The sequence below is a fragment of the Erigeron canadensis genome, chromosome 6 (genome assembly GCF_010389155.1).
Source record: "Erigeron canadensis isolate Cc75 chromosome 6, C_canadensis_v1, whole genome shotgun sequence".
NCBI classification, from domain to species: Eukaryota; Viridiplantae; Streptophyta; class Magnoliopsida; order Asterales; family Asteraceae; genus Erigeron; species Erigeron canadensis.
The window spans coordinates 3902658-3917587 of record NC_057766.1 but is presented as its reverse complement, the minus strand read 5'-3'; the positions used below and the strand labels follow the sequence as shown (position 1 = coordinate 3917587).

The window sequence follows — 14930 nt, the reverse complement described above, 5'->3', positions numbered from 1 at the left end:
ATAAAATAGTGAAATTTTTTTTTTCTTTTTCATCATTTGAATTTTAATCGATCTTATTTTACCTTTTAATTATTAAATAAAAATCCAATTTATTACTCGAATTCAATAAATTATTCAAAACTTGGAAATTAGTCCTTTCCGTTTATGTTTTATGAATTGAAATTAAACTTATGTTAATGATTAATCTATGGGTTGTATCTTATATACTTTATTTCTTGATTTTATATGTTGTTACATGGTTGTGTGATTTAAACATTATTAAAAAATGTGATTTAAACATTATTAAAAAACTAAATTCATTGATTAGTATCAAGATATATTCAATTATGATGTAAATACCTTTAACAAGCTATGTTTTCATTTTACATTATTGTTATAATATTATAGTCTCATACTTCAAATTTGAAATATGTATTATTTATTTTTAACAGATTTTATGACTACAATTATTCACTATACAACGCATGAGTTTAATCTAATATATATATATATAATATAGTATATGATATGTAACATACCGTAATGTAGCAAGACGTATGTATTATACAACGTTCAATATTTCATCATAATGTAATGTAGTGTTAGCGTATTATTCGTATTATGTTGTATTAAAGCTTATATTGTATCTTATTATGATATTGTATCTGATCCTGACATTATTATTGTATTAATTACAAAACTAGATTCTACTTTTATAATAATAATGGTATCGAGGCTCTCCACTAATTTCTTGTAATTTTTTTTTTTAAGTTTCAATAAAAGTGATGTTAATAATGATGATAATAATAATAATAATACGATTTTAATGAATAATAATAAATTAATTAGCGAAATCTATAATTATTTATATATATTTATTTTAATATAAAACTTTATTATTATTAATTTATAGAAAAAAAATAACCAATTAAAGGTAAATCTTAAACTTTATTATTATTACTTTTAAAAAAAAAGATATAATATGAAGAAATAAATATGGATAAATGATGTATACGTGGTAAATAATTTCTTTTTGTTTCTCAAATTTTCTTTTGTGATCTTTTTTAAGTATCTTTTGGATGATAAGTTTGTTAGACTAGGAGTTAGACTATTCTAAATGGAGGAATTTACGTCTGTTTAATCACACATTCACACATTGGATAGGCTTTAAAAAAATATGAGTGTGGGGCTATCAAGTTGGTGGTGGGACTTTTGAAGAAGGAAAAGAGATAAGAGTTGGTACATATAGTCAAAGGAGAGGTAAAGAGATCTTTGTTTTAGACAATATGGATAAGTCGCCCAAACAAATACTTTTGAAAGTAGCCTAGTGAGGGTGGTGTTCTAAATCGAATGAAGGCGAAAAAGACGTTGGCTAAGGCGTGGGTTCGCCTACCCCTGCAGCCTTACAGAAAATTCGGATTTTAGAAATTGTTATCCAGGCCGGGTATCTTATTGTAGTTGTACCTACAACTTTTATTGCCCGAGAAAACCACCTTAGGTGAGACATTAAGAATAACATCACCATGAATTGAAATGAAATCAAACATTCAGCTTGAAGAGTGGATGTTTCAAGAAAGATTTTTTCTTCCGTATTCTTGCACCTCAACCTGATATACGTTCAAAGTTTCAAACACACTGCACAGACACTTTGTTGTCGACGACGCTTGTATATCCCATCTATGATGGTGGGTATATACGGGTGTACCATTCCTTGGAATCACAACAGTCGACATAAACCCTTGGACAATCCCGATGCCAGAAGGAGAGTTGGTTACTATACTCCTATGCAACTATCACTACTGCTGCACGATATGGCATATGTATCGGCTTTATCCACAGTTTGTGTTACTCATCAAGATGATAGTTCGATCTGTTTGCTGACTGAATTTAACTATTTAGCTGATTCCTCAAACAACAAAATAAGAATCTCCATCTTATAAAACTCTAAAGACTTTCCAACTTCATTTTGGCATGGCACAATTGATAGAACCAGCACATATCACAACTAAAGTACCAAAAGTGGGGATACATATAATTCTATGTTCTACATGATAATAAAGATTTCACCTCTTAAGAAGGCAGTTGAATTGTCCATTCTCAAAATATACCTCAACTTAATAATTATAGACATATATATGATCGAGAATATAAAAAGCTTGTTTAATTTTGCATATCTTTGACACAGTTGTGCCGCCTCCAAAGTGGTATGACATGAAGTTTTGAATATAAAGTTTGTATGCATTTCTAAACTGGAAAGACAGACGTAGAACTGGATCGGAAATTTTATATCCATCCTAAAAACTAACTTGACTGTGAATTTACGAGTAATATATTAGGGATATAATGTTATCTGACTATACGAAAAATGGTGAAATACTTCTCCAAAAACAAGATGCAATTATAGAAATGACGTTTAGCAGCAGAGTAAAAGCCTTGTAAACTAATATACATCCCGTGTTTAAAATTAAAAGCAGAAGCCACCATGGCCAAAAAAAGAGATACCAATGGAGAGTGATATATCTACAACACATTTTAGTTATCTACAACAATGCGGATTTACACAGTTGTACACTGTGCAGTGAAATATGTATTTTTGTTGTAGATGGCTAAATTATGTTGTAAAAATATCATTTCCCGATACCAATTACCAAATGTTAAAAAAAAAAGGTGTTCAAAAACCAAAAACAAGACCAGAAGCAACCTGTTTTCAATATGCTCAATTGAGGACTTCTTCATCCATTTCTTCAATTGATATAACACTTTGGTAAATGTCTACTGCTTTTGATTCTTTTCTTGAGCGACCACTCCTTTCAATTCTAATACTATTATTACTACCAGATGATATTGACTCAGCCGAAACAAATAGTATACCATTGGCATCTAAGTTAAAGCACACTTTTATCTTCTCTTGATATGCAGGGGCTGGCGGAATGCCAGAGAGAATGAATTTGTCCAGGAAGATGTTTTCGTTTATAGTTCTGCCCTCGCCCTCATATACACTGATATTTACGCTTGTTTGGTTGTCACATATAGTAGTAAATACATTTGTCTTGATGCAGGGTGTAGGTGTGTTTCTTGGAATTAATACACTCACCAAATTAATCATATCAATTGTTCGGACCCAGATGCCAAGAGAGTGAGGGGTCACATCTGACAATACCAAATCTTGTACCTTTACATTCCCATTACCGCTTAAGTTTGCAGCCAACACTGCTGCACCATAAGCTACAGCTTCATCTGCGTTAATGCTCCTACAAAGTGGTTTCCCATTGAAGAACTCAGTCAGCATCTTTTGTACCTTTGGGATACGTGTCGATCCACCAACAATAACTACATCATCAACGTCTTTCTTACGCACCTTCCCATCTCTCAAACAGTTCTCCACATGCTTAATACACATGCTGAAGAAACCAGCATTTAGCTCCTCAAATTTTGCCCGACTGAATTTCGTGGTAAAATCAGTTCCCTCATACAAGCAGTCAATTTCAATTGGCGTTTGTGGAGTGGATGACAGATCCCTCTTAGCTTTCTCGCAAGCTATTTTCAGCCTCATCATTTCTCTTGCATTCACGCTTAAATCCTTCCCTTCTTTTCTCTTGAATTCTTGTACACAATGATTCACCATCAACTTGTCAAAATCTTCTCCCCCGAGATGAGTGTCACCATCCACAGATTTAACAGCAATGGTACCGTCCTGTCTTATATTGAGAAGAGACACGTCAAATGTACCTCCACCCATATCAAATATCAACACAGTTTTCTCTTTTGGGCGATTTATGTCAGCACTCTTATCTAGACCATATGCAATTGCAGCTGATGTTGGCTCATTAATTAAACGCATAACATTAAGCCCAGCCAGCGTACCAGCATCCTTGGTTGCCTGTCGTTGCTTGTCACTAAAATATGCAGGAACAGTTATCACTGCATTGGTAACTTTTGTTCCAAGATATGCTTCCGCAGCTACTTTCAAATCTCTTAGAATCAAAGAAGATATTTCTTCGGGGGAAAAAACTTTTTTGACTGAATTGTGTTCAAACACAATCATTGGCTTCTGTTCATTCCCTTCGATTACCTTAAAAGGCCATGACTCTATGTCCTTCTTCACACTACTATCACTGAATCTACTCCCCATTAAGCGTTTAACATCTGAATAAATTAAGCAATAATGTTGGAGGTTCATTACCCCCAAAGACATATGTTAAAATTAAAGCATTCAATAAACTGAAACTTTGTGAAAATGAAGAAGATAACAATTAATAGAAAATTGATCATGAGATAGCAGTCTAAATTTCATTTTCTTCCTTGTGTCACTAGGTACTTTTTTTTATTTTTATTCTATATATAAGTATCATACTTTTAAAACTTGTCCTTTTCTAACTATCATGTAATCCACAATCAAAACGATCGAATAACCTTGTTAACCAAGATATATATGGCCTGACATATACATTACAGTAGTGGAATACATTACCATACCAAAACCAATCAAAGAATACTAGATCAACATTCCCACAAAATACCTAACAGAAAAAAGAAAAAGTAATTGCTATCACCAACTCGTCCCACACAATGTGGTTGTACGAGACGACGCGGACAAACTAGCTGGCGATGTTGACAGTCATGTTGCCGACGTCGACAAACCCTAAGTAGTCAAGGACATAAATTTCAGTATTTCGGTCACAGACTGGTACATGAAATATCGTTATTTTCGATGGTATTTCGGTAATTCTAATAATCTAATATTATATATATATATATTTATATATATATATATATTTATATATACATAAATAAGAGTAAAAGATAAAACCTGGAAGTGCTGAAACAGAATCCAACGAAATTTCGGTCAAATTTCAGAAATTTCGGTGGTATTTCGGTCAAATTTCGGTCAAAACCAACGAAAATTTCGGAAACGATATCTAAACCGAAATTCAATACCGAAATTATGTCCCACTACCAAAAACCGAAATTGATAACATAGGTCAAACCACTACACTCACTTTCACAGTTTCTCCAAATACGAGTGCCACACCTTAAGCGAGATCAATTTAGGGGCTTACTTCATTAGCATATAAATTAAAGTAAACAAAAAAAGCAAAAAGAAAAGGTAGCTCGACTTATGTTATTGAACCACTAGTAATAAAAAGATGCGGATGATGAAAAACCAATAAGGATGTCACTCTAATGTAAATGATATAACGGTACTTAGCCTAAAGTCCAACATTAAGTCTAGCTTAGAAAATATTGAGGCCTTACATTTTGTGAGCCGAAAACGATCGTCTAGTCCCGTAATATTGTTGAGCCACCCCAGCCAAGTACCATTCAGCTTACTAAGGTTTGGAGTATTTCACATCACCATATGTTAACATCTTATGATTTTTCATTTATTTTCTAATTCGGGTTACAACTTGGTTCAAAAGAAAAAGGTTTTGAAACTATACGGTTAAAAAAAGACAATAAAAAAAAAAGTCTTTAATCACATGATTACCAATTTTTTTTTATATAAGGTTGCACCATAATTCTTTTTATTAATAAATGTTCGCTACGATCTTTTTACATTTGTATTTCAATGACTTTTTTGTTGTAGTTTGTTGTAGTGAAGTTTAGAAAAATACAAAACTACAAAGATAAATTACCCACAAGGCCACAATTAATTAATGAGTAATAATACACATATATAAATAAATTAATATAATCTTCTTTGCTTACCAAATGCAGTGTTTCTAGGATTTCGAGTTATTTGATTTTTGGCAGCCTCGCCAACCAAGAGGCGGGTCCCATTCCAAGCAACACAAGAAGGCGTAATCCTGTTGCCTTGATGATTTGGAATGATCTCCACACGGTTGTGTTGATCAAACCACGCCGCAACGCACGAGTATGTTGTTCCAAGATCAATTCCAATTGCTGTTTCTCGAACCCTTTTTGACATCTTGATAAACCCACTACTATACGAATACGAATACTATTAACAAAGATAAAGGAATATTAGGTTTAGATGAATGTGATATACATACAAGCGATTAAGACTCGGGGTGGTACCGTTAAGATCGAATATTATTTGCGATATGTTAGATATAATCTTGACATTGTTCTGATGAAGATACGCCTAAAAAAATGCTAGGGAAATACGAGTAGATTTTTACCAAAACTATTAAGGGGTCTGTTAAATTGTTTGAATATGTTACATTGAAAAACAAATTAATAAATATATTTTTAAACACTAAAATGTAAATAATATATTAGAAAATTGGGTGGTGATCTATACACCACATATTTTTAACAATACACCATTAAATGTGCTTTAGAATATTGTACAATACAATATTATATATCATGATTAGTTGTCTACAGTCAAAATATGGTGGTGTACAGATCACTTCCCATTAAAAAGTATTTACATATGTGACATCCGGATATTTTTAAATTTCATAACAGTGTATATCTATACCATATACTCATAATAAAGATAATAAACTCATGGGTGAAATGACTAAAAAGAGAGTATATAATACTATCATCCTTTTTTTTTTTAAAAAATTATCAACATTAACTCTTTACATCAATTACTTTTATATTAATTATTTAGAATCAATTAGTTTTGTAAAAATCTAACACTTTAGATAGATAGATTTAAAATAAAACATAAAAGAGAGAAAAAAAAAATTAAGTAAATATGATGATAAGTATCATATACCTCAATTAGTAACGTAATCCTCAGGCGTTGATTCATTCTTGGTATTTTTAAAGAAAAAAATATATAAAAAGGTAATATATTTATTTTGAATTCCTAAAGATAATATCATTAATTTTTAACAATAGATCTCCGTTAACTGCCAACATACATGTCACGTCATTATCATTATCTTCACCAATTTTTTTCAATGAAAATTCCAGTAAATATTTCGACACTCATATTCTTCATTTTTAATTTAGGGAAGAAAAAAATTAGGATTCAAAACGCACATAGTGAATTTAAAATCTATACATGTTCATACAACAAGAATCTGACAATACAACAAAAATCAAAAAAAAGAATCAATCTATGTAATAACTGATTCCAATACAAGAATCAATATATTTCTAATCAATCTATCCACACTCAAATAAAGAACCCATTCAAAAACCATTATCAAGAACACCATTAAAATTTAAGAACACCTAAGTCTTATTTAGGCTTAAAACTGATGAAGATTTGTATGAAAATCGAACCCCATACAAGAAAAGGTAACAAGTGGTCGGAAAATCAATGGTGGCCGCAAAACAATGGTGGCACCTAAAATCGCCTTCGATCCCACTCCACCACCACAACCGTTGTACTGAAATCGCCTTAGATCTAGATGTATGTATGACCGTTATACCAAAAATCGCCTTCGATCCCATTTCTTTTGCTACGTACTGCTACTACTGTTGCTGCTGCTAATAGAGATGAAAAACACCCAATATTTATGACCTGGATTGTAATTTCAAATGGGGTTACATAATTTCTTGATATTATGACATTCGATGTTAGGCCATGGATGTTTCATGTGAATTGTTATTGTTTTATTATATTTACTAGGTCTTTTACCCCGCGCGATGCGCGAAATATTATAAGTTATTGTTAAATTAGTGTTAAATTAAACCCTTTGACGTAGACACACACAATAACTAATATTTTGTTTAATTAGTTCAATGTGATTATTATCTATTTTGCAAACACATTAATAAAAACAAAACAATGTTAAATATGAATATAATAAATATATCAAATTATCAAAATGTTATGGAGATACATACGAAGATGAGAAATAATGTTTACACATAAATATAATTTAGATAAAAATGGAAAAAAGAAAATTAGATGATGCAAAATATACATAATTTAATAGAAGCAAATAAATAAAGCTACATATATTTAAGAATGATTTTCTACTGAAACAAAAATATCCATAAACATTTTTGTAGCAAAAACACAATTGCATATCAACGAAAAACCCATTTACATCAAATACTACATAACATTTACATTATTCAATTTTTATGAAGCTAAATATGATATGAGGGGTCATCTTACAACTTATCAAACAAACAACCACCCCCATAAAAACCTTCAAACTAAAATACGAAATCCATAAGAATTTGAAATAGTAAACCTTCTTTTCTTGTAGTTGTGCAACCCGAATTTACTCAAAATTCACTTAGAAGAAAATAAATAAATTATGAATCACGTAACAAAAGAGTTTTATATTAAAATGTTAATATTATTAAAAGAGCTCACATAAACATTAAAACATTAAATGGTCCTGTATGAAATTTTTGTTAGAAACTTTGGTAAACATTTTATTAAAGGAAATGATGACAAAATTTATTGTTTTATGCATTAGTATACAAAATAAACTTTGTGCTAGTTGATCGATGGGAAACAATAATATGCATGACAAATCTTTTTTTAATATAATGAAAGAGTATACTTGCCTTATAAAATTTAATCTAAATAATGAAATAAATATAGTTTCTTCTTTTTCACATATAAATATTGTGGAAAATTTATGGAGACGCCACGTAACATAAATCTTACGTGACAATTTTTTAGAATAGCTTTGAGTTTGAAGAATGCTTTAGAATGCTCGGTTTCCTACTGTTTTAATAATTATATAAATATTATTATTATATTATTATTATTATATAATTTAAAGTGTTAGTTGATTTAGGTATTTAAGAATGGAAATTTTGCATAATCACATTTGACGAACGATTTTGAGGGCGGGGGAATGTTTATGTAAAATAAAGATATGTGTGGGTTATAAAGATGTACATGTCACTTTAATTTAGTGATGTATCAAGTTGGCGTGACATTTAATGGAGATCTAATATTAAAAACTAATAATATTACTTTTATTGAAAAAAAAATTTATAATGAAATGTTTTTAATAGATGAAAATTAAATAGGTTCCCTTATTAGAAATTTAGAGTAAATATGTTATTTATTTATTTTTCCCAATTTTTAATGTTAAACCTATGGGAAACAAAACTAACCATAAACATGACATTTCATTTTATACGAACCAAATAGGATATGAAATGGAATTTGAATTCCATTATGTCAACCAAACAGGATATGGAATGGAATTCAGATTCCAATTCCATCGAATTCCTTGAAATTCTGCGAACCAAACACCCCCTAAGAGTTACATTATTAGTCATGGTGATAGAAGTGATATTTATCTATCTATAATCCCTTATAAAAAGTATTTGATCTCTTAAAATTCAACACTTTTTTTCTTTCCAAAATACCCCTACTTAAACATAACACCCTTATATACCCTCATTTCCTCATTCTTTCTAATCATTACACACTCTCATCGACTTTCTATCACCGTCCGCTGCGGCCCTCCTTCTCCAACGCCTCCCTCGCTCTCCACTACCACCTCCTTGTTATATTGTCATCACTTTCTAGCCGCTGCAACGCGCGATGCTCGTATATATTAAAAGAGAACTAAACTAATAGCTTATTAACCAATCATAACTCTTGATTTCAATAAATTGAAAATTGATGATATCATAAATATAATTAAAAATTTATAATTCACAATTTACGGATATCTTTACGATTAATCTATATACATATAAAGTTGTGAGCCTGAAGGAGGTTTGGCCTCTCTTTATGAAGTTAATTAAAGATTATATTAATGAGGTTAATGTTAATTTCGGATTATCTTAGTTCTAAAAGAGTTTATTCTTTTAACCCATTAATTGATTGACAAGTTAATTAATGCTTGACTTGAAGCATAATAGTCTGAGAAGACAAAAGGTTTGTAAATTTACTTATTACCCACGATCAAATTAAACCCCTTCCTTTTTCCACTTTCTTACAACTTGCCTCTCATCAAATTCATCCAGGCCCTAATCGACAGCCGCATAAGGTAGGTCTTTTTCTTGATTTTCGTATTAATTCGTGATTGCAGGGGAAGTTTTAGATATGTGTTTTGTTAACATTATTTGGATGGATCCCTGGAGGTCTTATGCAATTTACACCAATACTAAGTGATTGTTCTTTAATCTTATTATGTTAAATATTAATTTCTTGATTTATTTTTGTATTGTAATTGGGATATTATTTGAACTGGACATAAATAAAGAACAAAAGTTAACAATACAAGTAATGCTTCAATTGATGCGAGTAGGTCTCAACATTATGTTACTCAACATACATGAGCAACATCAATAAAAGGTTTGTTTGGTTTATTTAGTTTTTTACTTTCATTTTATAGATGATGTTCAGGTATTTTTTTATTTATTTTATGGATATATAATTATAATTATATATTATATATGTGTATAGATTTCTTCTTTTTAATATAATGTTGCTTGATGGATTGGAATTTTCGGTGAACCTATTACCCAAGGTATGTTCTTTTTTTTTGTATATTTGAGTTTTAATCAATGTGTTATTTGATAAACTCATATGTTACCTTGAGTTATAGAAAAATTGTTAATGTCTTTGAATTGTATCTCTACGCAATGTGTTTGAAACACTTCCTTGATTAATTTATATTTCTTTGGTATAAGGTTTTTGTAGGCAGGTGTGGTTGGGCATAAAACAAGAGAATGAGTTACACTTTTTGAGGATACATGTGAAGAATGATATATTAGCTGCAAGTATTTTTGCTAAAATTTACTTTTACTTTTGTATCTGAACATCCTTAGGATTGTGTAGCAATCTTTACTTTCTTGCACATCCCATCTATTATTTGAATGTGTATGTATTTACATAGTATTACATGGTACTAAAATGCTCACAATCAGGTTGGGTAATGGCCTATTGGGTGGTCAATATGGTTAGTTTTAGTTTCGATGAAAATAAAACCGTCCAAATCGGGTAGAACCTAAACACGTTTTGCCCAATTCTATAGAATAACGGTGTAAAATGCAAAGCTTATTATTTACATATGTTGTAACTTATTAGCAATATTTAATCACTCATTGTAGACATGGTAATGCTCAAAATTGGTCAAGCTACGTATCTCTCTGCAATCAAAGGTAATTTTTCGATCTTATTCTTTTGTGAGTTGTTTTGATATGAGTTGTATTATTTGTTGGGGTTATAGACACGTTAAGGTTTGCAAAGTGGATCGATAGCATGGCAAACAGTGAAAACAAGTAGATTGTTGGTACCGCCGTACTGGTCTAAAGAGAATGGTGAAATGTGGTATCTATGTCCAATTAGGCAGTTCTAAATATGATTTGTATTCGGGAATTGTCGTTATCAAAACATGTAATATATGCATGGTTATCTTCATAGATGATTGAATAGTTGATTTATTAAATAGTTTAAATAAGATGTTATTTATGAGTTTGTCTTGCATGCTTTTCTATTTTTTCGTGTGTAAATTCTATCATTAATGTATACTAATGATGCATGATGGCTAAACCATACGAGAATATGTATAGGATGAAGTTGTAGAGGTTATCAAGTTTCAGAAAGTTAACTTGAAAGTTTTTGTGGATTTTAATTGGATCAAAGTTAATTTTGTTTAATACAATAAACTCTTCTATTATACCTGCAAGTGTCATATGACATTTATTTTGATCAAATGTGAGTAATCTGGTAGCTTACATTTTGGGGTTCTATTTTCCCACTAAACATAATTAGTGCCATTTTACATGTAATAGTGGGAAGTGTAAAAAAAGCGTCCCAATGACCATAATTTTTGGTGCCATCACAAGGAGAAAGCAGTATCCTTTCAAAGCGCCAGGTATGTCTAAAGTGGTACAGTTAATATAGTTGGTTACGATATTGTATGTATAACCTAAAAGTTTAAAAGGAACGATGGCTAGCGATAAACCGGTACTGTATCTTATATCAGTAGCTTATAATAAGTTATATGTAGTTCGATGTACTATGATGATGCTGATGTGGTTAAATTTAGAGTATCAATGACTGTAAGCTATAGTTATGTTTCAATTTTAGTTTGGATGTTACTCAATAAGGTACATCTACTTATAAATCAGCTGAGTCCAGTTATGCGTTCTATCCAATAGGGTTGATTCATCAGGGGTCAATGGTTATTCATCGATAGCAGCACTTGGAACATATACTTTGAACCCAAGAAGGGGTAGTACCGGTAGTTACAGAAAGTCCTACGGAAAAGCTTCTGATGACTTTAATGCAAATGGACTAAGCAAGTTAAGCTGCAACTAATGGTGGTTTTCACTTCCAACAAGTGTCTTAATGTAAGTATTTACGTCTTAATTGTTTATAATAACCTGAAAAATTAAGTTAGGGACTCTAAAGTTTGTCCCATGTTTTCCTTTACTGTAAGTTGTAGCATCAGATAATGTACTTTTTAAGTCCTTATTTGTTAAAATAAGCTGAATATTCTATTTCACCGTTGAATAATGCAAGTGAAGAGTGTTGTGGAGTTGGTGAGAGATGCCTAGCCATGCAGATTTTCATAAAGATATTTAGCAAGACAAATGGAGTGACAGTTAACAGAAGATGCGGCAAACCTCACTTCCGACACATCATATTAGAGAACAACCTTGATAACTGGTAGATAACAAAAGATGTAGGTAACATCTTTATTTTTTCTTTATTGTACTTATTTACATTGACAACTTTTTACATTTGGTTTTTGTGACCAGTTCGCAATGTGACCAAAATGGAACACTTTTGCAAAATTTGGCTACTGAAGTGGAATATTTTTGAAAGTAGACTTCTGTTTCATGATGTGTGTCCAACTTTTTGTTAGTCATTCATGACTTTACCTGACTATACTTGCTAGAGGTGTCAAAATGGATAGGTTAGGTAATGATTTAAAGTTAGTAGCTTCGTCTAAACAGAATATTATTTATTCGATCCTTAGTCGTTTCTAGACAAGAAAAAAATGATTTCCTCCTTGAAGGTAAGGGATTAGATGACATAGATACCCTTAAACACTAACTCTAAGCTAGGAATGAATTCTGGTGATAACCAACAACAATACTCATTGCTAATGTAGCAGCAAGGGATGCATGGCCCAACTAGGAATGAATTTTGGTGACAATTTATAACTTATTTTTCGCTGTTATATGACATCAAGATCAGTGGATAAACTTCAATGTATCACAGTTTGAAGGGACATTTGTGTATGCAAGCAAAGTACTCTTTTTGTGTTTGACGGTTATAGTCCAACTTTTCTCGAATGGTAGTAATTTTGCTCTTTATAACTTCTATTCGTGATTAAACTACAACCATATTGCTTTAGGGTTGCATGGATGACTTGGTTGATGAGAAAACTGATGTGTATGCGTGTGGAGTCCTTTTTATCGAAATCATTGCTGGACAACCTGCTTTGGATGATGTGCAACAAAGTCTGGTATGGGGGTATTTATTTTCTTGATGCTAATGAAAACCAGAAAACTAATTATGGGTATATGATTTTTTTTGACCAACCACAGTTTAATGTATTTAATGTTCAGAATGCTTAATTTGATCAATGTGAAAATGATGAGAAAACCTCTTGATCCTCATCTTGGTGGTGTTTGTGCCTTAGATCCCAATGACTTGATGGGTTGCTTCTCAATGTATCAATGAGTGTCAAACCGAAAGTCCAAAAATGAACAAGGTGACGTTTATTTACTTTATTAGTACCTCTTTTTGAAGAATACTTGACGACTATCTACATATTCTTTGTTGGGAACTAATTTTTACCACATATGCACACTTTGGATCTTTGTGAGATACATATATGTTTATTGGTATGTTAGGATGAATGCCCAATTTCTAAAAGAAAATGGTTATATTGTTACATTCTTCACTTTACGCATTTGCAGTTTTGGTGCTTTTTCATATCAAGCAAGACCAAGATCGTTAGGGAGGTTGATGGCGACACACGCTTGCACATGATAACAAACTTGCAGACTTTCCTTGATGAAAAAGGCCTAATTGAGGATCAGGTTTCAACGTTTGAGCTACATGAAGATAGATGAGCCATACATGGATTAAAGGAGTCATTTTTAGTAAGTGCATGTTCTAAAAGATTACATAATATAATTGTTGTGTATTTTTTTTTTTTTTTATAAAGCAAGGAAAGTCTTCCAAGTATAATGGGCTTATTACATTTAGGTAATGCATCAAGCTATGTGTAGAAAAGCTAACGCAAACAGTTTGTTCTAAACATCACCCATAGTTGGATCAATCCGTATTTAGAATATTCTATTTTCTAAGTCGAAAGTGATAAGGTTTTCAGGAGCAACATTGATTAAATGTTTGTTTCATTTATATATTTTTCTTAGTTTGATTATAATGTATACTTCTTTTATATAGTTTGTATGGTTATGTTAATATTTTATGTTGGGCATCAGACTATTCTATTTTCTAAGTCAAAAGTGATAAGTTTTCCGTGATTAAGTAGAGTGAAATTAGTTATGATTATCTTAGGATCATTATACATGTAACTTTCCTCTTTGGTGTTTATCACTCTATGTATGGGGTATATGCAACAGGCTAATCATATTATATCTAACCCGCAAGAGGATACAATTATGCAAGTGATGATTTGGTCCTCTAGAAGCGTTTGGTATCCCTTGTGCAACACACACACCCTCGAGCTCAAGTCCTGTACATATTACTAAAATAGGGATTATGAGAGTTTGTATTGTTGGGTAGTGATTAGTTATATGTAAATAGTTGCTGGGTGAAAAATTAGTGTTTCTTTCATGGTACACAAAATTTGATTCTATAGTAGAGATATCATGTTTATCCTTTATGTTCACAAATTAGTTGATGTAAACGCATAAGACTATTAACTCTGTCCTCGACAACCACACCAAGTTACACACAATCCTCACCAGATCGAGACTACAAGTTCAAATACATATTGGTAACTAAATTAAAGATAGATATTGTTCTAGCCGTGCGTACGGGTATGCACTCTAGTCTAATATATATCTAAATGATGAAACTTTAATTTGTACCTTTCAAATAATGA

The 14930-nt window shown here is 31.3% G+C and overlaps 1 protein-coding gene and 1 long non-coding RNA gene across 8 annotated transcripts; one reads left to right on the top strand and one right to left on the bottom strand.

Moving 5' to 3' along the window:
- Positions 1–2695: 2695 nt before the first annotated feature.
- Positions 2696–5908, bottom strand: LOC122604141 (heat shock cognate 70 kDa protein-like). The gene is made up of 2 exons (XM_043777039.1): positions 5689–5908; positions 2696–4125 (listed from the first exon to the last, which is right to left on the bottom strand). The coding sequence occupies exons 1-2, from the start codon at positions 5906–5908 to the stop codon at positions 2696–2698; spliced, it is 1650 nt and encodes a 549-aa protein (XP_043632974.1).
- Positions 5909–10075: 4167 nt separating this feature from the next.
- On the top strand, positions 10076–14714 carry LOC122605588. Of its 7 annotated transcripts, XR_006324656.1 has the most exons (8): positions 10076–10189; positions 10301–10364; positions 10948–10998; positions 12001–12192; positions 12365–12527; positions 13206–13316; positions 13420–13565; positions 13774–14047. It is a non-coding gene; the product is annotated as an uncharacterized LOC122605588 (long non-coding RNA). The 7 variants fall into 7 exon arrangements; XR_006324654.1 differs by lacking the exons at positions 10076–10189; positions 10301–10364; positions 10948–10998 and adding exons at positions 11520–11714; positions 14446–14714 and having other exon boundaries at positions 13774–13959; XR_006324655.1 differs by lacking the exons at positions 10076–10189; positions 10301–10364; positions 10948–10998 and adding exons at positions 11520–11714; positions 14066–14206 and having other exon boundaries at positions 13774–13959.
- Positions 14715–14930: the final 216 nt, after the last annotated feature.